This window comes from Penicillium canescens (genome assembly GCF_028828765.1).
Source record: "Penicillium canescens strain IBT 15451 chromosome Unknown utg000010l_segment0_segment0, whole genome shotgun sequence".
NCBI classification, from domain to species: domain Eukaryota; kingdom Fungi; phylum Ascomycota; class Eurotiomycetes; order Eurotiales; family Aspergillaceae; genus Penicillium; species Penicillium canescens.
Window position 1 is genome coordinate 2,483,001 of NW_026703972.1, and position 24,793 is coordinate 2,507,793.

Consider the following 24,793-nt stretch of genomic DNA (forward strand, 5'->3'; position numbering starts at 1 on the left):
GCACAAGTCTTTCTGGGAATTGGGTCAAAGATGACATGGCGAAAATGACGGAGGAAACAGTGGGGAACTAGTGGGGAATTAGTGATTGTAACGATATGCAGAAAAGTTTAATCTTGAGTTATTCAATTCTGTCGGATTGACAGATACTGGTATGTGCTAGTATTGAGGTGTCCCATTGAGATTCATTGGTAGTTGTATCTATCTGGATCTTGCTGTTGAAGCGTTATCAGATCTCAGGAGTCGTTCCTAGCGTGTTACGACGCTGGTATGCCGAGCGTACCCCGTTTACCATACAGAGACAAAGAGAGAATGGGTACTTGATGAGTAGCCCTGTCCTTAGTGGTAAAATACCAACCCCTCAGTTCGACACAAGAGTCGTTTCTGCCTACTGTAATGTCGATGACCCCCCAATGTACGACGACCAATACCATTACCGTTCTGCCAGTTTTACAGAGCGGTGAACCCAATTGGTTAGACTCCGAGAATATTGTCTTGTAATCAAGTCGTCAGTCAAACATGTACAAGGGGCAAATCTCCCGCTCGAATGCTTTTAGCTTCCCACTGCATTTCACTGTTCCTTGATAATGAGTGCCAGCTTCGGTGTCCCGTCCTATTTGAAACACCCCGAACAGGTGGACGAGTTGGCACTGTTTCATGACAACTGGGCTGTGCCTAGTATAGCACTTCCTTCTTTCGAGGCGGCTATCCCTGGAGGTTCATTCACACCCCCAGGAGATAGAGCAAATGCCAAAGTTCCCATCCCGCGAAATGCTCAACGCACCAATTGGATTAACAGAGGTCGAGTGAGTCGAGCTTGTGAAAATTGTCGCGATCAAAAGGCCAAATGCAGCGGACAACGCCCAGTTTGCCATCGGTGTCAAGATGCCGGCGTTGTGTGTTCTTATGGCGACCGGAAGAAGGAAAATATGGCCAAGTGGGTGACACATTGACCAAGTTAGGACGCTTCTAATAGAATTAGGCAGTTGAATGATCTGACTTCGCAGGTTGACACGCTTGAATCCCTGCTGCGTGATATCTATCCCAGGCTCGATGTTCTATCATCCCAGCTAGTGGATCAGACACTGAAGGAAATACGCTCTCGAACTCCGCTCCCCCCGTCCAATCCTGCTGTTCCCAACTTGCCCACCCTCCTACCAAGCCATACTTGGCAGGTGAACCCTTCGTTGTCCTTCACAGATGCTAGCCTGGGCTCTCCGTTTGGTACTGCGGAGTACACAGACGAGGACTATAATCGGGATGACAAGGTACAGGCCATGGGTTTCGTTGGCGAACACTCGGAGATGGCATGGTTGTACAGACTTAAACGCGACCTCGATCAAGATAGCTTTCCACCAATCGAGGAGACCCCTGGACGCCCTGCGATTTCCTCCGTGAATTACTTCCAAGATGATTCAGACCTCTTATTGCCCGACACCATCGACTTCACACACTGGCCCCCGCAACACCTTGCTGACAACCTCGTTGACGCTTACTTTTACGCCGTGCATCCTGCATTCCCGATATTCGGCAGGGTCACGTTCCTGCACCAATACCGGTCCTTTTACTCAAATCCGAATTTGCGACCTGGCAAGAGATGGCTGGCATTGCTAAACTTGGTCTTTGCTATTGCGACGAGATATGCAGTCCTGACCGATCAGCTCCAGCCGGACCAGGATGATCATCAGACATTCTTTGCACGGGCCTGGAGTCTGAGTATAGGCAAAGTCGCATTGCTGGACCATCCGGACCTGCAACAGGTGCAGGTTGAGGGATTGGCCGCGTTCTATCTTCTGTCTATTGGGCAAGTCAATAGGTCGGTATTTGTATCTGTGTATATGCGGAAGCTTTCTGATATGTGATATCATCTTCTAGATCTTGGAGAATTATTGGGATCGCGATTCGATCGGCGGTGACAATGGGTCTGAATCTTCGGAGCGAGAGCGAGAGTGTCCCGCAATTCTCGAAAGAAATTCGCTACCGTTTATGGTGGGCGCTTTTCATGCTAGATACAGTTCTTTGCGAGATGACCGGTCGTCCTCTAAGCATGAGAGAAATATTCTACACGACACCCCTTCCAGCACCATTCCAAGAAGAGGATTTTCGGGATGATCGGGTCGTGCAGCTTATCACCAGACAAGAGATTCGAGGTGCATTCGTTACTTCCTTGCTTCCTAATAGCACCTTGACTCCTCTGCAGGATGGTGTGAGTCGCAAGCATCCGCCCCAACTGGGATTCAGTCAAAGAAAGCGGGAGATCCGAACCCCTGAAGCACTGGTTGAGAGTCAAACACCTAGTCTAACACCAAACACGTCTCTCTACTTTTTATACGCGGTGGATCTAGCCCATCTCCTACGAGAGACGATAAACATCCTATATGCCCCTAGAGCGACGCGATTATCGCGTCGCGAGATTGAAACAGCAATTTCTACCTTCAATGACCGCGCTGACGACTGGCTTTCTCATCTACCAGCCGAATTCAATTTTGCAACGCCAAACACCAATGTAGCACAGCCATTCACACAGCAAAGTGCCAGTCTCGCGTTCAGATTCTACGCCACTAAATTGATCATCACGCAACCCTCTCTCCGTCTCTGCCAGTCTTCGACGGAACCAAGATCTCCAGGGGCAACATGCGACGATATGGCGACGATATGCGTCCAGACCGCGTGTCAAATGCTAGACTTACTACCTGAGTCAGCAGATACTTATTGGCTGTATAGCATTGCTCCATGGTGGTGTGTCCTCCACAATATTATGCAGTCGACGACTATTCTCCTTGTCGAGCTCTTTACTCGCACTCATCTGGGTACAGCCAAGGCCACAAGCCTTATCCAACGAGTGCAGAAAGCGACTCGATGGCTGAATGAGATGTCTGCTAAAGATCCTTCCTCGCAGCGTGCCTGGTCGGTTTGTACTGATATTCTCTTGCGGCATGGTTTGAAGTTTTGGCCTTGATGCTGAATGTCTTGCGCCCGCTTCTGCTTATGGACGGTCATGGTCACTTTACGTCTGGGATTTTGTTTCTGATTATGCCATATCTCGCGAAATATCGGTATGGTGCCGTGGTGCATTTCTAATTTTTATTATTATTATAGTACAATATATAACGATGACTCATCCATGGCAGTACTATGATTACGATGACGTTCTGCTGGAACTATGATGCGATGACCTACATTGGTTTAGCGCCACGGATTTACCTTCTGCGAATTAAGTAGCAAGAGTGTGGACGCATACATGTAACTGGTTTCGAAAACTACTGTATCAGATACTCGCAAACCTTTTCTCTTGATCAGAATCCGTCGTACCAGTTACACTGACACTAAGAAAGTGGGGTAATTCCCATTCATGCAACAATGGGCTACGCCATGATGACGTCACTTCTCATAATATAGAAAGCTGGAGCCCAGCTCTATAGAAGTCGTGTGCCTCGGCGCTACGTCTGCCACTTTTTGCTTTCATCTCGTAAGGTTCCTGAAATTTGATCTGTTTTTGTCCAAAATATGGTGTTTACACCGTCCCAACAATACCTTCAAATTCATATTCAGGATGACTTGAAATTTGTCAGGAAAATGGTGATCAGCATCGTATTGACCCAAACGGTACCTCTGGGATTCTAGAGGATTCGATACCAGGTATTCTCGAGGCTATTTTTACCCCCTCGATCCCAGTAGATAGGAGACAGGAATCAACACTCTTTTGATCTCATCATTTTGGGTAGTTCCCCTTTTTGATTCCGTTGCGCCAATCGCCTAGTACATCCATTGTATTTCCCTAGCTATACAGGATATTCCTGTTACTTGTTTTTGTGGAGACCCAGGCGCACTGAGAGTAACATGCAGACGTAGCCGATGATGAAGCCCACTAGGCAAACTACCAGACCTGCGGCGGCGCCCAGGATGGCAGGGAGAATGACTGGGCGCGCCAGGCGCATAAAGGTCCGGTCACGGTCGTTCGATGGGGGTGGCCGTGGCCATGGCCACGGTGTGAGTAGGCCGATGGGGACCAGTAGGGAGAGAAGATGAATCCGACCTGGGTGGCTTCCTCGATGTCGTCGGTCTGGGCGGTATTGCTGGGACGTGCTTGCGTGGATTGCTCGGTCGTGGCGCGAGAAGGCTGAACGGGAGACGAGACCTCCTTGTTCTCCTTCAGTTTGTCGGTGTGGTTGATAATCCCCGCCATCTGGGTTTGCCAGAACTTCATGTGCCAAGGTCGATCGTGGCCCTCGCGATGGCCTTTCCCGGGTTCCATTTGGATCCGCGTAATCCGCTGACCGCCATCGGGATGGGCGAGCAAATCCAGTACGACAGCGTTGGGAGTGACGGGTTCTCCCTGGAAATCCATTAAATCGACACGCACGCGCACAATCTTGGAGGTCGCGCCAGCTTCTTTGGAAGAAAGTGGCCGGGCATGCAGAGAGTAAGAGAGTTCTAGATCATCCTCGCCCACACCAGCGTTTGCCTGGCCTTTGAATTGAGGCGCATGTAGTTGCATGGGGATTGTCGGCGGGAAGATCTGATCGTTGTTGGCATAGAGGGACCCATTCGTCACGGTCCATTTGAGAAACTTGAATGTATATTAGTTTTCGAGATTGCCATTAACGGGAAATTGCGGAGATGGCTTACCAGATAGGCATCCGAATCATGTTCCGGGCTGAGTGACGGGAGATAGGGCAGATGCAGTTCGTGAGCGGTTGAGAGGGGGATCGACGATGCGATCGCACCGACCACGGAGAGGATCGACCACAGATGCAACCGCATGATGGTCGAGTGATATCGATAAACCCGGCGACTAGGCAGTGGAGAATGGAGATGAGGTGAAAGTTAGGATGATCCCAAATGAGATCGAGATGTGACGGACGAAGTTGCGACCAAAGAATGAAGTCGTGATTATGGTTTTAGGATGGTCGATGAATAAATCCCGAGGGGGAGAAGCAGGGGAAAGTAGAGAAAGTAGCAGATCCCGTCGAGGGAGGGGAAGGATGGAGTAACAATAAGAGGGAAAAATAAGCGTGGACCCAAAGAAATAAGGTAAATTCGAAAATGGGAAAAATGACAGAATTATAAAGTAAGAATAATGAAACAGGAGTCAGAGAGTTGGCCCTACAGGGCGGACTAATGTAGGTGCCTGCCACCCAAACTTTGGTGTCGAAAGGCTCAAGCTGTATTGCTGAAGGGTCAGATCATCAAATGGTCATGATTAATCTAAAAAGTAAAGTTCTCCCACGTCTAAAGTTTAACTGCGACGGAAGCTCGAAAATTCCGGCGAAACAGGCGGGACTCGCAGCAGATCTCATCTGTCTCTGCTAGGAGTAATATCACCTGAGCCATGTGGTCCGGACGGGCAAAATTGAGTCAATAATAGATTTCCTCTGCAGAACAATTAGACTCCTCTCGATCGGAGGAGATTTAAAGTGATACAGTACTTTGAAAAAGTCGTGCCGATAATTGAACTTTTTCATAATCATCATTGTTTTCCCCTTTTTGATTCTGTTGCCCTGATTGGCATCTAGTGTATTTCCATAGCTATACAGGCCATTCCTGTTACAACCTCATAGTTAGTTATCGCTTCAGCCCCGCTTACAAACAGAGTACAATTCCATGGTAACGAAATCCACGACGGAACGGATAACACGGCCGAACGGATAATCGGCCGCCTACAAAACTCACTAATTTTTCCGGATCCTCGCTACGCTAACTCCTAATATACCTGTTACTTGGACCTGCACTCTGACACTTTCAGTAGGCCAAACTGCCACCTTCCTATCGCTATCACCCCTCTTAATAAACTTCGACGGCGGCCTAATAGAGTACCCGCTTCGGACCACTCGGATATTACTGATGCCAGCCTCACCAAAGGATATGGAATGTGTTCTGGGGATTATGCTCATTTGTTGAATGGCCGTCTGACATGAGTATGTCTTTATTCGCTCGAGCTTTTGCATCTCTGGCGAAGTACCGCTATTTTATTTATATGTGTATATGTATATTTTTCTTTATTTTACAGTGAAAACAGTGAATCATTTGATAAGGATTTGAAGAGATGCGGGGTAGCCTGAATATATTCGCTAGTGAAAGTGTCTTCCCTTAGTGCCGATAGAAGTGGCAGGAGCACGGCGTTATTGAACACATTGCTTGAAGCAAATGACTGGGCTAATTAGAGTTCTCGAAGTTCCGAGCCGTGTGTGCGGTGAAGATGGAGAAACAAGGCCTTGACTCAAGCCGCCCCCCAAACTTCTGTGGTTAGTTAAGACTTCTTAATCTAGCGATAAGCGAACTACAAATTCAAACCTCAAATTCGCCCCCTTACCCCACTTCTTATTTTGTTTGCCACGTGGCGCGGTGGTGGAGCGGTGGTGGAGCGTTCATAGAGAATCCAACCTGGCGGATTATCGTACAACAACCATTTGTGCCGGTGCGGCCGGATTCGGCGCCCGCCTCGATCGGGTTTGGCGCCCGCCCTCGGGTGCCTCGTTCGGGATGAGCCGGTCCCGATGCGGTTTGGCGTGGCGCTAGCCCCAAAATGGCATCGAGATCCATCCCATCTTCTTTAGGCTTAGCACGTCCAAAGATGGTCTAGCGGCCCACGCCTTCCCCGAACGGGGGGTTCTGCCTCCCTCCACCGCCAGCTGGCCCCACCGACACAAGTATATAACTCGGTGCGTCGCTCGACGTCCTCACTCTCGTCTGCTACTTTTCGCTCTCGCCCGGCCGGGCCCAGCGACCTCGCCGCCGTGAAATGATACCGTATTCCCGGATCACACGGCACTGGACGCCCTGTTTCAGCTGGTTGCCTCACGCACGGAGCGGTACCCCTTCTCCACAGGCTGGAGCACCGCCCAAACCGCCGGCAGCGCTGTCTACTGGTCCACTGGTCCATCGCCCTGGTGTTTCTTTTTATTTTTTTCAGCTGCGGTTGCCGGTCCACAATCTTGGCTGGAGAGAATTTGCCCTCTGGATACGTGCGGGCTTCCCACCACCTCGCCTGTATATCTCCGTCTCTCTCTCGTGGGCATCAACAGTGCCCAGTTGTTGGCAGGAGACTGGATTGACTCTCGTCTTTGCACAAATGCCCCTACGATACGACGCTACCCGACTATCGCTCTTTCGTGCGCTGTCCAATCTGCGTACCCGTGTGCCATTGGCTCGTCTTCTCTCGCCGATCCTTCGTCTTGACGCCGTGGCGCAGACTGACCAGGTGTCTCACTTGTTCGCGAAGCCTTTTGCCTCGTACAGCTGCCTCGGAGAACTCCGCATCGGAACTCCAAATGCTGTGATGGTATTGGCCGCTCACTTGAATAACTCCTCCGGCTGCGCCCTGGTAATCTCCAAGGGCGGTCCTTTGATTCTGGACGTCTTTTAGCAAGGCGCAGCAAAGCTGATCGGTGTCGGAGAGATCGGACCAAACCTGACGATGTGACACTATCGTCCAATTGGAAAAATGCCGCATGCTGTAGCGGCTTGCTATCTGACCCCTTGGTCTTCTTTCTCCGAAAGTTGATGTATCACGGTCCATTACCGACGGGCCGCACTTTGGCTCCGTGATAATGGTCAGTCCCATCCAATTTCCCAAGCCGCCCCGGATGGAGAAGCCAAGGTCAAATGAAAGGAGGTCTCAGGGGCTGCATATAAAGAGTCTTGGGATTCCTCGTTCGGAGAAGGATGCTGGACATGTATCGCTAGCGTTTCTTCCCTTCATCTCAGTATAAAGGACCCTCCTCCGCGCGCGAGTGAAAGAATTGGATTTTTAGAATACAGTGTACCCTCCCTGTTGTTTGCTCCAACCGCTTCATTCTATCGTGCCTCCTGTGCAAACCATGGTGCCTATCGATCTCGACAATATCATCCATTACCACCCTCCCCCCATCCCAAAGGCCCCTTGCAAACCATTACACCTGACCACCTCTCGTGATTCTTCCCATTTCCCCTCGAATCTGCCCATCCAAATCCATCCTCTGCCTCCCCGCCCCCCGTCCCTTTCTCATGAGTCGCCGCGAACACCTCATCCTCACCGACCTCATCCTCCTCCTGTTGTGTCATGTTTGCCTCGCGATCGCGACGCCCACCCGAACAAGTTTGATAAGGAATTGGCAAACTTGGAAATAGCCGAATTTGAGGGCCAGGAGACTTCAGGATCATGCTTTGGAGGCAGCGAGGAGAGTCAATCACAGGATATCAACGACATTCAAGGAAAGGAATTGCATGATCAACACTTTGGTAAGTGACCTGCTCGTCTGCTGGCTCCTCTAGCTTTTCAGGTCCCCCTCGGGTGCCATTAATTTTCAAGCTCAAGACAAGTGAAATGTGCCAACTTCTTATTTTTAAAATAGCCAACCACAACCACGATCATTACAGGGAGGATTTAAGGCTCCTCTCAGAGGATCCTGCTACGCAGCAAGACACCGCCGCCTCATCAGCAGCCAGCGCACCCACTTATCCTGTGGGAGCTGGTGGTTCCGTTTCACCGAACGAACTATGTCCCGTTCAAGGTTAGTAATGTGTCTGATGATAGGGTTTTCCTAGGCTGCTTCTCATCATACGACTACAGATCTTTCACCCACTGAACGCAACGAAACCCAGCTTTCCATTTTTGGCTATGAAACAGAGGTCAACAGCGTGACGGCGGGTAATGTTTCAAGAGATCAAACCCCATCGCCTAATCCCAGCACTTCTGTTCCAGCTGGAGATGAACCAGAGCCAGCGAATCAGCGGCTTTTTAGGGGGACTCCTGAAACTGGAGCAGAGTCCAGAAAATCAAGTCCTCTACCCGTCACGGAGGCACATTCCACCGAGTTGCACGCGAGGGACCTTTCAGCAACTCGCGACAGCCACCTGGACGTGCGGAGCGACGGCAGTGACATCCATTCAACAGATTGTTGTCCTGACGACGTAGCGTTGTCAAGGCCTATCTCGCCCGTTCTGCACCAAAAAAGGCAGGCAGTTTCCAGGTCAGAGGGAAAGGATTCACCAAGAGATTTATCTAGGTCGTGCTCCGTATCGGTTGTTGTGCCTGTAACCCGGTCGCGTGGGCTACCAAAAACAAGGTCCACTAGAGCCGGCTCCACATGCTGTACAGGGAAAAGGAAAAATCGAGCAAACCCCCTGCAATGTTGACAGCGATGATCCCGACGACAGCGACTATACGGATGGGAACGATTCCGGTATCGGTGACATCGCCGTGTTGCCACGTCTAACGAAGAGGCCGAGACGAAGTGCTGTAACGAATATCCAACCCGCTCAGACTCGACGCGAAAGCCCATATCGCGTGCTTTCCTCCCCGGCTCCAGAAGTGGAAATTGCAAATCCGGGTCCCGGCACAAGTTTGCAGGACATACAAACCATTCCTATCAGAGGCTTCCTTACGCGGCAAACGTTTCTATCGAGAGTCATCTACTCGTGTACCTTCGAGGAAGATAGGCAACTTTCTTGTCCGCATGAGCCAACAAAAGCTCCTGCGTATGAAGAAAGCTTAGACAGGGCAGGGCACACCCCGCAGCCTAGTAACAAAAAGCCTTCAGCGTATGCAACTCGTTTCCTGCCCGCCGAGGACGAACTCTTGATTGAACTGAAGGAAAAGCGAAGTCTTCCATGGGATCGAATCATGAAGCATTTTCCAGGGAGGACCAGGGGTGCTCTTCAGGTTCGCTATAGTACGAAGCTCAAGGACCGAGGAACTAGAAATGTCAGGCGGGGTCGGAGTGGAAAGGTTACATGTCCCGCAACTGCGGCTGTGGCTTCACGCGGCTAACTTTCTATGCCCCATCGCTGCAGAGGGTCGAGAGCGGTGGCTTCGAGGCAGTCTTCTGACCTTAGAGATGTTTTCATCGTTCCATACGACGAAGGTTGAGGAGTCCCAAAGATTTGCTGGTTCTATTTTGAGCAGGAGAGAGAAAGCATAATTCAAAAATCATTCCCAGAGTATAGCTTACAAGTACCACGTCTTCTGCGTCTGATGAAAATCGAATTAGTGTATTCACCAATTCATGGTTTCCAAGCAAGTCGTCAATCCAGCGATCAACGGCATCCAAATCCCAATAGCCTTCAGAAGGCCTCAGATGTGGGTGCTGTAATAGAGCATGGACGATCAGTCATTTTGGTTGTTCCGCTCTGCGAATGGAGGTCAACGTAGGGGGAAAGGGGGTTAAGTAGTCGTTGGTAACATCATATGGCCTTGCTTCAGGACCGAGGCTCAAGCGTGGCTGTTCAGAACCGCAAACTCATGGCTGCATCCTCTAACTGCGAGAGCATGGCATATCCCGGCAACGCATCGAACTCAACCGCCGCGGCGCACTATTTTCCTATGTCTCCCTCCTCTAACCGCGAAGCATAAAAATACCCCAGCAACGCATCGAACTGAACCGCCACGGGCCACTCTTTTCCCAATCTAGCATAGAGTGGCGGACCTGGTCATTTGGTTCTCAAACCACCATGTACCTGGTCTTCTAGCACACCGCAAGAAAATTGACAGTCCCAAGGGAAGGAGGCTAAAAATGCGTCGCGGCGGTGAAGACCGGTACTGTAAACGTGCCATTCCTTTCTCCACCTTGTGGTGAAGACGATCCATCGCTTTACTTCTATGGTGTAAACATGACAGTACGAGCAAAACATCTGTAAGGGAATATACACAAAAGTCGATTTGCATCTCTCCCAGAGCCGTCAACGTCCATCTATGGACTTTGTGAAACTCATCCAGTTGCTTCGGGGCTGCGGGCTAGCGCCCCACCGCAATGCAGCTACTGAAAGGTACTAAACCAAATAGAGTTCGGGGAAGAGACTTTGTGATAGCAGCGATGAAACAAATCTGTATCCATTTCGTACGACTTCGCCCCGTGTCTCACTCCCTCCTCTGGATTGATGATATTTTGGAGGGCAAATGCGCCTCCAATCCACTACATTAACCGAAGACTAACGCCCGCTAGATATAACCAAAGCCGAAGAAAGCAACGTGGGTGTTAATCGTCGGTTCTCCTTCTCCAAAAATACAAGAGGAACGATTGTGGAAGGGGAACCAACGACTAATCTACTCAACGAGCCATTTGCACCAGATAGCGAGCCCCACCAATCAGTGAGCTCCTAAAATTCCAACGTGTCCTGCTGATGGGTGGGGCTCGCTTTATCTACCTATATCATATAACTAGTTATGGCACGGGTAGTAGGCAGACCTTCTACGCGAAGCCAGCTGCCACTATTAGTTTATAAAAGCCCACTCTTTCCCTCTTTTTTAACTAGCGGAATACAGCACACCAACGTTCAAACTTCTTATTCTTTCCTCACGTCAAGATCTTGGTACATATTCAGTGGTACCTTTCGAATCGAATTTTCTTACAATCTTTATTCACCAATCCGAAAAAATCACGATTCAAAAGATATGGTGAACTGGTCTTGGCTTCTCCTTGTCTCTCCTATTTTATTCCAAATCACAACTGCTAGAAAGTGTGTTGGTGGAGAAATCAATTGTGACTACAGTGATGGTCACAAGTGTGCCGTGGGGTGCTCAAGATGGTTTGGTGGCTGCGGCTGTTCAGACACGAGGGTCACCATAAGCTCTTCAGGCAAGCCTAAGACCGCAACACTTGTACATAGCTCCTGCGCCTTCTTGACCAATAGGGACCATTGCTAAGAATGTAAGTATTAACTTTTTCCTACCGGTGGTATCACGACTAAGAAAGGGTATTTAGGACGAGGCAGGATGGTGTCGAGAAATGGAGCAGTAACTTGCCGCTTGGACAGGGGTTATACTGAGTGACCCACTCTTATTGTGTTTCTGTATAGTAATTTGGTTTCCTCAGCATTACGGTCGTCGTAACACTGTGTACCCGAGCCATCCATGGGGTATTTCAACCCCCCGTGATATTCATTCTTTCTTCAGTCAATCAACTTTTGCATTCGAGATTGGTTCCGCTTGAGCTCTTCCTCTCCCTCATTCGCCTATCCGGATTACTAGACCATACTGTCCTGGCTTGCTCAGACAGGTCCTTCTTCTGATCACCCTAAGTGGTCGAGGCACACCCACCGTGGCTGGCGGGGGCTGCGGGTCTGCGACACCGTTTTTGTTCTGCGATATCCTTCTGGTTCTATCTCCGATATACCCGTGGGTTTTTAGGATCTCTTTCAGTTCCCTCTCACCTTTTCACTCTTGAGGATGGAGATCCTCATTTCATCTTTCTCACCCCAGGGTGAGAAGACCTTCGCTTTTCGATCACCCTGATACGTTTCTGGGTGCGTATATGGTGAGAAGTGTCTGTGCGGCAGGTGTATCATCTGTCCATCCTTCTCTCTGGACCATGGCAATGTTTTCGTCCTAGCGGTTGTATTGCTTTCCAGTGACCCTCAATTATAGCATCCGCCACGCTGGTGTCCACCGTCTTTCACAGGATCGTGAATCTCTTCTCCACATGACCCGCGTCGTCATTGAATCCTCTCTCTGTATGGGTGGACTTTCGAGCGTGCAGAAGCTTCGCCGTCTATTGAAGTTCCTGGAAGATAGATAGACTCCCAAAATCAGAGTGCCGTCGAACGCAGTCAAGACGGAACTTCAAGCGCCAATTTTATTTGCCAAGACTGCGCCTCGAAGGTCTGAAAGACCGATTTCTGATTTCTGTTGCTGCCGAAACACACCGAGAACGTTCTTCACCGGATTGAAGCATTGTACAACTTGGAAGAAGAATGATTGATGCAAGCTGAATTCAGATGGCATCTACTCAATCGTTTCAATCTCTTGATGTCGAAATACGACGTTTTATTGACGTGTATCTTGGGATAAACAGATGTGAAATGATTCGTCAAGTGGTCGAAAATACTGCGCTTGAATGCGGACCGACGATTGGAATCTCATCGTCGGTCCAAGGGACAGTGGATCAAGGAGGTTTGGATTTGTAGCCCAGAGGAGAAATCAGAATGATTTGTTAGGGTCCAGCACAGCCAGCACCGCTTCCGTGCCGGCCTAAAAGAACACGGTCGTCATCCTGGAGGTGGGACTATGTGCATCGTGTCTGTGCTGCTAGGAAGCTGAGATACTGGCGAACAGAGCATGCACTTTAGCAGCATTCATCGGCTGGATCGCTACATAGCGATGTCCAAGGAACAGTGGCCAATTATCTTGATAAATAAGTCCTGGTGCATGTTCCTACATCAAAGGCTGTGATCAGCAATGAAGCCTCGGCATGGTAAATATAAGCGTGGTAGTATATCTTTCCATGTATTCGGTAGAGGAAGTAGCAATCGCCCTTCTTTGGAATGACAATAATATAGACGATGTCCCAAAGTCAAAGGACTCGAGCACGATGGTGGTGCCCTTGGAACAGGCCCGCCTACACATTTTCATCCTTGTCATGCAGAACCAGGAGGATTTCATCGGAGTGTTATGTGGCCCGGTAAGTACTGCGGACAGCGTATAAGGATTCACGATACTATGAGTGTTCCCGTAGGGAAACAGGACATGGTAGCAAGGGGGCCCTGGGAAAATGGAAATACGGCATTCTTGTCGGCTCAAGGTAATACGTCTGCTTGGATTTGATAGGATCGATGGTCGAAAGCAGGGTAATCTTTGGGATGAAGCGTACGATTTGTTTTGACCTACACCCAAGTCAGGAGGAAATTAGTTTGACAGAGACCGTGGAATCAAGAGGGCAACTGACGATCATTAGCGGAACCGCAAATCATTCGACTGCTTAGTTTGGACGACCCATGGAATCGCCTGCTCGGTGAGAGAATGCGGTCGTCATGAAGGATTCAGGCCCGGGCTTCTGCCCCACTTGCTTTCTAGTTGCTCATGATCAAGTCCCCTACAGCCCAAAATAAAACAGAACTAGGGCAGAATCAACAAAGCCTCGGTCTGCCCATATATAGGAAATTGGAAAAGACCAACACTGTACTAGAAAGATTCTCTCGCTATAGTCATAATCAAGATGCGGAGGATGATTGGAATAAAGTTTAGGGGCCGCAGCAGGGCCGGCCCACAACCTCAACCAATTTTCGGGAGCCAATCGGTTCCTCGGTTTTAGTGCAAAAACCGGAGATATGTTTACATAAGCTCATGAGATCTGTCCATGATTGGCATAGTTTCTACAAGCTATCCGCTACGGATATGGGACTGACGATTGAACTGGGCCGATGGGGGGGCTGTGTCGGATTCAGAGAATACAATCTCTACGGGGAAGCTTTATGCAGGACATAAGACATAGCTTCTAGAACGTTCGACAGACCTGATAGACAAACAGCTTGCCACTTGACAGGAGAACTTACTTTCCTGTGACAGGAACCAGGAAAGCATAACCACGGATCGGGATTTAGCCTACCATTCTGTTGCCAGAATTCCGCGCGATATTCCAAATACCTCACCTGCCTGGACCGTACCTCGGCCGTACCCTCTACGCAACAAAGTCCTTTTCGACCGGACACTGGACGGCCGTCAAGTTTGGGCTTGTGGATCGGTCTGGACCTTTGCAAATCCTTCACTTCTTCTCCGGGCCATAAATAGAACCTCCTTGATCTAGTGTCCCGTGGGTCGTCGCTGGGATCTGCATCGCAGAACCGTACCTGCGTCTGTCTAAATTCGCGCATTGTGTTTGATTGGTCCGTCGGGTGCTGTTTGTATCCAGTCTCATCAATGTGATAGTAGCGTTGCAATCTTGCGAGGGGGTGGCGATCACGCGAACCTAGCTCGTGGGCCTGGTTGCACATTTCACATGGTTGTCCTAGGCTCGGTTTCCTATGGAAACTTTCCAATAAGCTCTGGATTTTTGTTTATGCCCTCCCAAAGAAGGACAATCCTCATCTTGAGCTTGAGAGTATGTCATTATCTGTGTGCGGTAAGGGAATAGAGATTCTGGTAAAAGCAACATTAGCTGGCTGCGAGTAGACAGGGAAGAAACAACATTCAGCGGCGCGGGGCCAAAGATGAACAGGATTGATTCGAGCGAGACCAAAGGATCCTCCGGCCAACCGCAGGTACAGTCCAGCGTTTCTGTCAGCCAGAAATTTCTCAACCTATTATTTTGGCATCTGTTGAAGCACTTCAACCCTCATGAAAGAGACGGTGACCGTGGCTAAAACAGGCAGATGTAGGGTGCCACCGCGTTGAGCGATTTAATTGCGAACTCAACAATATGTAGGAATCACATTTTTGCGGCGTTGCTTTCTTTCAGCAGTTGATGAAAGTGGTTCACCATACTCAACGCAAGATTTGAGAGAAATGGTCCCAGGTCGAAACATGAATCTGCGGGCCACAAAGTGTCCAGACACCGTTTCAACGTCGTTCGACTTGCTTCAACGCCAACCAAGGGACAGTGATCTCTCTACCCTCGGCGCAATGGTTCCATGGTAGAGACTTGACCGAAAAGTTATAAAAGGGGCCGGATTCCCAGCCCAAAAAACTCAGGACTTCGGTCCTCACACTTTGATCCTCACACTTTGATGCATCGTAGTGTCCCTCTCTTGCCTGCGGGCTCGAGAGCTTCCGTGACCACGGCTGTCGCTGCCACGAGGCCAGCGATGTAAGACTGTGCTCCCTCGCTGCCCTGAGCCCCGCGAGTGTAAAAATGTGCTCCCTCGCTGCCCTGAGCCCCGCGAGTGTAAAAATGTGCTCCCTCGCTGCCCTGAGCCCCGCGAGTGTAAGAGTGTGCTCCCTCGTTGCCCTGAGCCCCGCGAGTGTAAGAGTGTGCTCCCTCGCTGCCCTGAGCCCCGCGAGTGTAAAAATATGCTCCCTCGCTGCCCTGAGCCCCGCGAGTGTAAAAATGTGCTCCCTCGCTGCCCTGAGCCCCGCGAGTGTAAAAATGTGCTCCCTCGCTGCCCTGAGCCCCGCGAGTGTAAAAATATGCTCCCTCGCTGCCCTGAGCCCCGCGAGTGTAAAAATGTGCTCCCTCGCTGCCCTGAGCCCCGCGAGTGTAAGAGTGTGCTCCCTCGCTGCCCTGAGCCCCGCGAGTGTAAGAGTGTGCTCCCTCGTTGCCCTGAGCCCCGCGAGTGTAAGAGTGTGCTCCCTCGCTGCCCTGAGCCCCGCGAGTGTAAAAATGTGCTCCCTCGTTGCCCTGAGCCCCGCGAGTGTAAGAGTGTGCTCCCTCGTTGCCCTGAGCCCCGCGAGTGTAAAAATGTGCTCCCTCGTTGCCCTGAGCCCCGCGAGTGTAAAAATGTGCTCCCTCGTTGCCCTGAGCCCCGCGAGTGTCAAAATGTGCTCCCTCGCTGCCCTGAGCCCCGCGAGTGTAAAAATGTGCTTCGCAGGACGAGCTCTGCGTCAACAAACGTGCTTTGCAGGGGATTGCTGCGTTAACAAGCCCTCTAGCAATGTGCAGGCACCTCTTCGTGGTGTTAGAGACCAGTATTCGATATTCAACAGTATTCGAAGAAGCAAAGACCTGCCCAACCTCCTCATAGTCTGTTTCTTTTTCCGAAGGATCATCATTGGATAGATAGAATGAGCCCTAGATAGATCGTCCCAAATTCAATGGCCAACATTATATAACAACGAAAGTGTCATTTTTATCAAAGGGGAGGTTCCCAAATGTTCTGCACTGATGGTTTGCGATCCGATAGTCCTTTCGCGTAGTGAAATTGACACCCTTCATTCAGGCGTAGAGCAAACATGTTGGTGAGAATTGGTGAGAGTGTTGAAGTGTTGTGTTTTGATGTGTTGATGCGCGTTGATGTGTTGATATGTTGATGTGTTGATGTGTTGATGTGTTGATGTGTTGATGTGTTGATGTGTTGATGTGTTGATGTGTTGATGTGTTGATGTGTTGATGTGTTGATGTGTTGATGTGTTGATGTGTTGATGTGTTGATGTGTTGATGTGTTGATGTGTTGATGTGTTGATGTGTTGATGTGTTGATGTGTTGATGTGTTGATGTGTTGATGTGTTGGTGTGTTGGTGTTGATGTTGATGTTTGATGTTGATGTGGTGAATGGTCGGGCGGTGAAGGGAGTGCTGGTCACCGTCTCACAGAGGCAACGCGGTCTCTTGCCATGTCCCCCACATCATAGAAACTTCAATTGCCTTTTTTTTTTTTTTTTTTTTTTTTAATCCTGCAAAGCAATTTTGATCCCTGTTGGTCACACCTTGACTATGGCCTCGAAATAATTGTGCAACTCTGATCACGCAATATACTGTACACTCAAGATCAGAACTAGGAAGTGTAGAGCCATGTGATGTATTTCGTAAATCAGAACTGGTAAGACACTCTCCCCAATCAGCGCTCGGGACCTGGTGATTTGTACAGGAGTGTTCTCATCCACGTGTGACCCTAGCAGGCATCCGCTCAAATACTCCCTAAGCAAATATAACATGAGCGCTTATTGGGGTAGATAATTCGTACAGGCTGTACGGGACATTCAGAGGTCCTACAACCCGAGGGCTCTTGTGGTGCTGTTACAGACATCAAACCCACCTTCACGGTGAAATGCTCAACAGTGATATGCCAGATATCGTCTTGGGCGCGGAGAAATACATCATAGATGGTCAAAGCACAGTGAGCTCAGAGACGTAGAGGAATCGGTGATTTGCTGGCAAGACGTGCTTGCGCCTCCAATTGCGATATGTTAGACGACGGTCTCAATGGACGAAGGATACTGGATAACTTGACTGACCTCCAGCTGCTCTGACATTCAAGGTGTATGGGCTTTGCACGTAGTGCTCGGGCTTGGATAGAAAAACGCAGGCGTAGGAATGAAATCGCCAACCTTCTGTCTAACAGGGAAAAGCAAACAATCGATAGCATGCAGCTCCGTGTATGTCCGAGTGGTTCCCGCTCGCCCGTACATGTCCAAAAGCTCAGCAACCCGGAGAGGAAGAGGAATCAAGATGACTCTATCAGACGTAGTTCTTGGGTCATGGGTCCTCTCAATCGTTTGGCCATCCGCGGTCTTGTCCATCGATTCGAAGCTGACATGGCTATTGTTAGTTGATTTGGCTAGAAATGACGGGATTTTTGCCTCACCTTCTCCATGCAAGCAGTCTCGACTGACAACCTCGCCAGTACGAAAATATGGCTCTAGCTAGACAAAGCATTGGCTGCGTTGGCTTCTCCCGATTTCTTAGCGGTTTTAGGCTCAAAAGACGCTAGACGCCATCCAAGAACAACGATGGCCACCCACTGGACGCCGGGGATCCAAGCCGCAAGAGGCTATCCCATGTAGGTGTTCAAATGCCGAGAGACAGACACTGCTATGCGCTCTGTGGGGTCTTGCATCAGGTAAGCATACCAACGCGTGATCTGATGAACCAAATCGACTAGAACGTCGAGGGAGGGACTCATCGATGCCACCGGTAGTCATGAGGAAGAAACAGAGCATGCGATGGTGTTGGTGCAGGAGAGGTTGAGCAGACAAGACAGTTGATCGCTTCGAATTCGAGTGTGGGAATATGAGGGAGCCTCCTATTGTGAGATCCGAGTCAGCATGTGTTGATCCAGTTCCACGAGATGTCGTGCTTTACGTTGTTCATGAAGAATTCCCCTAGTGTACACTTGAAGCAGATGATAAACAAGGATAGTGACCATACCAGCCTATCAACTAGATCACTCCCAATTCTCTTCTGCAATGCAGTCACCAACACGCCATGTTGTATCCATGTTCGTCGCACTCTCCGGCTGTCGCTTCGAGAAGCCGCGCTGGATGCACGGGCAAGTTCACAAGACGGCAAATGCGCGTGACGAACCCGCCCATGACAAGAAATTGTACAGTCGTAAGGGAGACCGCTTCCCATAGGCGGCGAGAGGCTGAGGCACTCAAGTCGTATGAAAAGGCGGTGAGAAGGGGGAAGACGCGATGGCGCGTCGGCTCCTTGGTCTTATCTGAGTCGGCGGGAATAGGTAACTCGCCACGAGACCTTGCGCGGTTGGCGATGGGCTGCTCCTGCAACGGCATGAAGATGTCAGTAGTGTTCGTGTCTGGGGCACAGACTTGGCACAAATCATCGGACCCGGCGCATCAAGAGCCGCGATATCCACTCACCTTACCATAGAGAACAAGGTTCTCGAGCTTATGCGTCCTGTTGTTGGCCCGCGCCTTTGATTTGCAGTATTTCACATAGGACATGCTGCATGGTTTGATGTGGCAGGGCTAGAAATGGTGTGTAAGCCATGACCTTGCCCGGAGCACTGACGGCGCCGCTGGGTCGGACTCACATTAGGGCGCTGTCAACGGTCTCCTGTCCATCATTAGCTTGTCGACCGGCGAGACATGTAGAACTCACATGTTCTGAAAGAAGACACGGAAAAGGGCTCCGTGGCTTTGCGCGTGCATTGGACGGAATGCATAGATCCTTGTTTCGCATCCTGTCTGAAGTAAGTCTAGTTTCGGACAGGGGCGCGCTGAAATTTACATACCTGTATGGAAGTCTTTATTTTGCATCGATATATTCAGGGACGGGACAGTGGTCGGTTGCTATGGTGGACAGATGTTCGCATAGATACTTTGACCAGCTAACCCCGATCTGCTTCTCGACCGGCTGGCATGGGTGGCATAGTGGACCTGGTGGGAATCTCATTCTCACAAGCACTTTCTAGCTTGTCAGTCCACAACGTAATTACAGTATAGATGTCAGTACATTGGAAATCCAGTAGGTGAAAGGGAAGAACTTATCAGGTGCCTCGAACCGAAGGCCTGCTCGACTTTGCGCAGCAAGTGACAGTGTTGTAGAACAAATTGCTGGGGGGAGAGGGCGAATTTATAGGTTTCTCGGCTCCCATCGCGTACGTGCTCTATTGTAGAGCAAACGTTCAAGGACACGACGCTATCCTAAGTGAGGTCTGTTGCAATTCATGCCTTCGTTCTACCGCAACTATTTGCAGCGAAATTTTTGGTGTCATGTTAGATGCCCACCGACTAAAAATGCTAGGGTCATCTTGAGAATTAGATCAAAGTGAGTCGGTTAAGAAACGTTGGCTCACTGTTGAATCTACGGTCCTAATACTGAGGCAATGGAAGCTGTTCGTTCTTTGATCTTACCAAGAGCGCTCACATTTTCATCTAAAAAACATGGAAATTTTCTGGCCTCGCTCGAGTGTTGATTGTCTGCGCTGTGTGGTTCTGTCCCTCTAGGCTGCGGAAAGCGTCAGGCCGCGGTCGCGCGGGCACGGGTACTCAACCCGTCAACCCGTTGAAGCTTGGCCGTCCTTGTTGACGGACGGGAAAAGTCAACTTTTGAACTTGTGATCATGGTTAAGATAGATACCTTTTCTTTTCGATTTTCTTTTTCAGTCCTCTAGGTTTTACTCTATTTACTTTTGGAATTTCTGAGCTCTTAAACGAATGTGGAAAATGCGTTGTGATTGAATATATATCTCCCGGTCCGTTCATCACCGGAAGCCACTAATATGAAGCATATTCACCAACCATCAACACCGCGTGATTGATCATCAACGCCACCATTGGAATGGGCTGCTAACAGAGCACTGAAATTCAAAAGCCTACTGTAATGGAATGAAGATGTGTCTCCCATGGAAAGGCCTTCTTTACTCGGGCCCTGCCACCGGTTTGAAGGCTTTCTATCCCGTCTACTTCGAAAAGCCTTCGCATTGTTGTACCTATATGTTGCCATAAATTACTCATTCCATAAATTTCTCTGTGACAACTTATTTTGTCGACATGGAAACCAGCTGTCGCTTTTCGAAACCCCGAAGCACCCTCGTGCACACCAACGGCTCTGTCAACCCAAGATTCCATTTATGTGGCAGTATCATCCTACTCTGCTTTATCTACCGTGTGTCTCAGTGCCCTTCATCCATAAGCAATACGGCCACAGCTTTGGTTTCTCTCTTAGTCAATCTCATTTGTTTTGGGACTTCTACCTTTTGTCACTACGTGCTGTATTCGAGAAAGCAGCTCCCTTCTTCCTACTTCCTGCTGGACCACCTTGGAATTATTCTTCACATATGGGGGACATCTGTATCAGTCTTGCTTTTAGAGGCTACTGATAGCGGGAACAACAATTCCATTTTCCTGGGAGTCACACTGGGCGGGGTGGTCTGTGCTAGACCTCGCCACGACCCGCGGGTCACCCTGACGACCCGGACCACGACCCGGACCTCGGAGGGTCCTGGGTAGTGAGTCCCGACCCTGACCCTCCATGAGGGGAGGGTCGTTGAAAGTGCCCCCCGACTCTCAGGGCCACGACCCGACCCTCAGGGTCGTAAAACAATGCAAACACCAGCATGTCGCGCGGTGCACAAATTATGTAGGTTTTAGCTGTATTTTTGGGTATCTCACTTACAGCAGTTCTAGGCTTACTTTGCTACCTTTGATCACTTTGAATGCATTAAACAGATAGATTGAAGAGATGAACTGAATAGATGAATTGAACGAATTAACTATATATCCAATATTTCATATCCATCAAGCAACCTTGAACGCTTGCGAACTCTACCAGATACTCGGTGCTGTATCTCTGGCAGGCATGTCACTTCACTATCATCTTCCTGGTCACCTCCTGTATCCTTGGCTATACTGCTTAAGCGTCTTTTGCCAAGTGCGTTTGTAGATAGGCCTTGTGAAGCTGCTTGGCCAGGCGAAGTTGCTTGAAACTCTGTAGAAGGCCCCTCATCCTCTTCATCATCACTGATTGGATCAACGGTGATATGTTGCTGTGTTCTCTCTTCCTTTGCAGCCTGTATCTCCTGGGCTGAAAGATATTCAGACAGCATTATTCGCTCCTCTTCAAGAATCTCGAAACGCGACGTGCACATATACATCATAAGATCCGAGATTGTTTGAGGCTGTAGAGAGCCCCGCCGATAATGACAAATATCTCGCGCAGAGTTGAAAAGCCGTTCTACTCCTGCACCACTAGCTGGAATCGAAAGAATATCCCGTGCAAGCCTCGCCATTCTCGGGAATTCATCTTGGTGATATTTCCACCAAGTTCGAGGCTGAGCATTTGGTACTGTGTCTGAAAGAGAAATAAGTAATAAATTCTGTGGAAATTAAGAGAAACTTACTACTATCAAGATACCTTGTCAGCTCGTCAGATTGAACTCGCTGTGGAATCTGCGATTGCTGCGACTCGTCTCGAACACATGCTAAATCAAATTCATCCGTTTCTGGAATCATTAGAGGAGCACCTAATGTCAGCTGCTCCCGCGCAAGGTTCTCAGAGTACTTTTCGAGAGAGGACTCAAGGCTCTGGCGATAGGTTGCTCGGTAATCAATTCCGCCTTCCTCTGGGTCCCAGTCGGCGGTTGAGAAAAACTGAAGTTTATCCTGCGGAGAAAGGATTGTGCCAATGGCATAGAGATCGCCATCCATATTATCAGTGTCTTTATAGTAGACTGAGAGCTTGCTTTTTGCCGCTTCGAGTGACATAAGCATTACTTGCTTCCAAGCGACCCTCTTCCGTCTAAGCCGTCTAATCGACTTTTCTATGTGATCAAATAGCTTATTGTAGACCTTAAAGACCCGGTGGATAGTGACGTCCTTCGACTTTGAAAGAAGAGTTGTGAATCGGTGAAAAGGCTGAAGGATGCAGATAAGATAGTCCACTTGTCGCCACTGCTCCTGACTTAGGGCAAAATGTTCTTGGTCGTACTGTGTACAGAAAGCATCGAAGGTTTGCTGGAGTTTCTTTGCGCGGACAAGCATTAAGAACGTGGAGTTCCATCGAGTAGCAACATCCTGAATTGGCACGAGCTTTGGCTCCTTAGTTTGTAAGTTGTAGAATGACTCTCGGCGCTGCGGACTCGCGTTGATATAGATCGCAAGGCTTCGAACCTAAGAGACAGATTAGGATAATGAATGGTAGAAAAGTTACGATATCTCACCTTATTTAGAGTGTCCACGATCTCGCGTTTCTGCTGTCTTGCACGAAGACTATCCACCCGGTCATCAGACCATGCCTGTTCAGCTACATCATTCTTTGGAGCAGCGTTCATCTTCCCAAGGAGGTCTTTAAGGCTTAACTGGATCACATGGGCAATACACGGTATCCGAATAATAACGACATCGTTGGCGGATTGTAGTGACTCAATCGCGTCGTGGACACTTGCCATAAGGGTAACGTTATTTGAAGCGTTGTCGGTGGTTACCGTAAGCACTCTATCTGTGATCTGATACTCCTGTAGCAGCTTGAAGAGCACTTCACTCAGATTTGCACCTGAATGAGATCCATGTAAGTGTTCGAATCTGAGTAGTATCTCATTGTACTCCCAGTCTTCGTCAAGAAAGTATCCCGTAATCGCTATAAATGCCTGCTTAAATGGCGATGTCCAGCAATCTAGAGCAAGTGATAGCTTCGCACCAGAAGGGGAGTCTCTGAAGGATACTCTTTTGGTTCTCACGGACTAGGTCTCGAAGCTGCCGGCGCATAACCTTAGCAGAAGGAATTTCCGGCATTGACGGTGCAAGCCGGGCGTAGGAGATAAGATCACGGAACTCGGTGTGCTCGAGAAACAGAAAGGGGAGATGCGATACAGCAAGAAGCTTAGCAAGCTTCTGCTGCCAAACTCGCTCATCGAATCTTCGTACCGTCGCATTCTGCGCCTAAACGTCGAGGTCAGATTTAGGATCGTCACGGTTAGAGTTAGGTCTTATCTATACCGCATGCTCTAATGCAAGCTTGATATTTGGTTTCTTCCCTGCAGCTGAGGCAGCTTTTCGGCAATTTACCCCATTATAGTGCTTATTCATTGAGGTCGTCCCTGAATGAGCCCAGCCAGGGTGATCAGGCACCTTCCGACATTGATGGCACATAACCCCAGGCTTTCCATCTTTTTCAAACGCGACTTGGTCAAAGTTTTTCCAGCACTGGGCAGCTCGTTTTGTATCCCAAGATATCTGTTTCTTTTGGCCAAAATCGGTATGAAGCCACCACTGCACGAATTCGCTACCCATTTCCGGTGAGTATAAGATGTACGATCTGATCCGATCGGGGCAAATCCGTGGAAGACAATCAGGTGCCGCTCGATGTAGAGACGAGGGAAGGGAGGTAGTTTGACTTCCAGATGGGATAGAGGAGTAAAGCTGATTTGAACTATCATTAGCAATATATTCAAGAAAATCCGAGGGAGGACCCCCATAAGCAGATGAAAAGTTATCAGAGAACTGGGACATTATGAAGATGGTTAGGAGAAGAAAAGTCTTACCTCGATCTCTTGTGCTATTCAGTAAAGAACTCAGGGGTAGTTGAGTCTTGTAGACAAGGGTCTACTTCGCAAACAAAGGAGAAAAGGTGATATATCATATTTGATACTACCGATACTAATTGGCTAGAACAAGGATTATGAGGGTCACCCTGAGGGTTATGAGGGTCACTTTGAGGGTCGTGAGGGTCACCCTGAGGGTCGTGAGGGTCACCCTGAGGGTCGTGAGGGTCGCCCTTAGGACCCTAGAACTCTGGAGTCACATAATTGAACTTAATCGACATATTCTGCTTAATTTTAGCGTAGCATAAGTGTTTAGAGAGTGAATACAATATATCAAATACAATGAAGTCAGGATTTCCAGTGGTTTTAGGTTATATCCAGAAAAATGTTAGCCGTCTCTGGATTGCGGTGCGACTACGTTCTGCACTCAAAATATATATTTCCACATCGTGATTTGCCAATCTCTCCAATTCTTTACAATACATACCACAACGGTCTCCCTTAGACCTGAGAATCTGTCAATTGAGTATTACCAAGCAAGAAGACCTGAAGACATATTTCATAAAAATACACAGGGGTCGGATAGAAAAAGATGAATTAAGTGTGTGACAGACGAAACAGGTATAAGAAACAGTAATTTATTGCTATCTGTCAGCAAATTTATCCATCCTAATCAGGGAAGGTGTGAAGAATTTATGCATATGCGGGTCGTGAGGGTAACTTGGCGG

At 49.1% G+C, this 24,793-nt stretch overlaps 4 protein-coding genes across 4 annotated transcripts; 2 read left to right on the plus strand and 2 right to left on the minus strand.

Annotated features, from left to right (window-relative positions):
* Positions 1-410: 410 nt before the first annotated feature.
* N7446_012458 (uncharacterized protein) lies at positions 411-3,092 on the plus strand. The gene is made up of 3 exons (XM_058521200.1): positions 411-934; positions 980-1,813; positions 1,873-3,092. Exons 1-3 carry the CDS (start codon positions 585-587, stop codon positions 2,954-2,956), a joined length of 2,268 nt encoding a protein of 755 aa, XP_058366566.1. The 5' UTR covers positions 411-584; the 3' UTR covers positions 2,957-3,092.
* A 782-nt stretch (positions 3,093-3,874) lies between these two features.
* On the minus strand, positions 3,875-4,761 carry N7446_012459 (uncharacterized protein; the record flags this gene model as incomplete). Its single annotated transcript, XM_058521201.1, has 2 exons — positions 3,875-4,567; positions 4,627-4,761. 2 exons carry the CDS (start codon positions 4,759-4,761, stop codon positions 3,875-3,877), a joined length of 828 nt encoding a protein of 275 aa, XP_058366567.1.
* Positions 4,762-6,556: 1,795 nt separating this feature from the next.
* Positions 6,557-7,450, minus strand: N7446_012460 (uncharacterized protein; the record flags this gene model as incomplete). The annotated part of the gene is made up of 2 exons (XM_058521202.1): positions 6,557-6,856; positions 7,208-7,450. The coding sequence occupies 2 exons, from the start codon at positions 7,448-7,450 to the stop codon at positions 6,557-6,559; spliced, it is 543 nt and encodes a 180-aa protein (XP_058366568.1).
* A 367-nt stretch (positions 7,451-7,817) lies between these two features.
* Positions 7,818-9,748, plus strand: N7446_012461 (SANT/Myb-like DNA-binding domain-containing protein; the record flags this gene model as incomplete). The annotated part of the gene is made up of 4 exons (XM_058521203.1): positions 7,818-8,217; positions 8,331-8,489; positions 8,549-9,025; positions 9,054-9,748. The coding sequence occupies 4 exons, from the start codon at positions 7,818-7,820 to the stop codon at positions 9,746-9,748; spliced, it is 1,731 nt and encodes a 576-aa protein (XP_058366569.1).
* Positions 9,749-24,793: the final 15,045 nt, after the last annotated feature.

Bases quoted from the DNA above. Each gene is read 5' to 3' on its own strand.
- N7446_012458 (XM_058521200.1), top strand. From the start codon at position 585: ATGAGTGCCAGCTTCGGTGTCCCGTCCTATTTGAAACACCCCGAACAG. The intron at 935-979 runs GTGGGTGACACA...TAATAGAATTAG, and splicing joins AAGAAGGAAAATATGGCCAA to GCAGTTGAATGATCTGACTT. The intron at 1,814-1,872 runs GTCGGTATTTGT...ATCATCTTCTAG, and splicing joins TCTATTGGGCAAGTCAATAG to ATCTTGGAGAATTATTGGGA.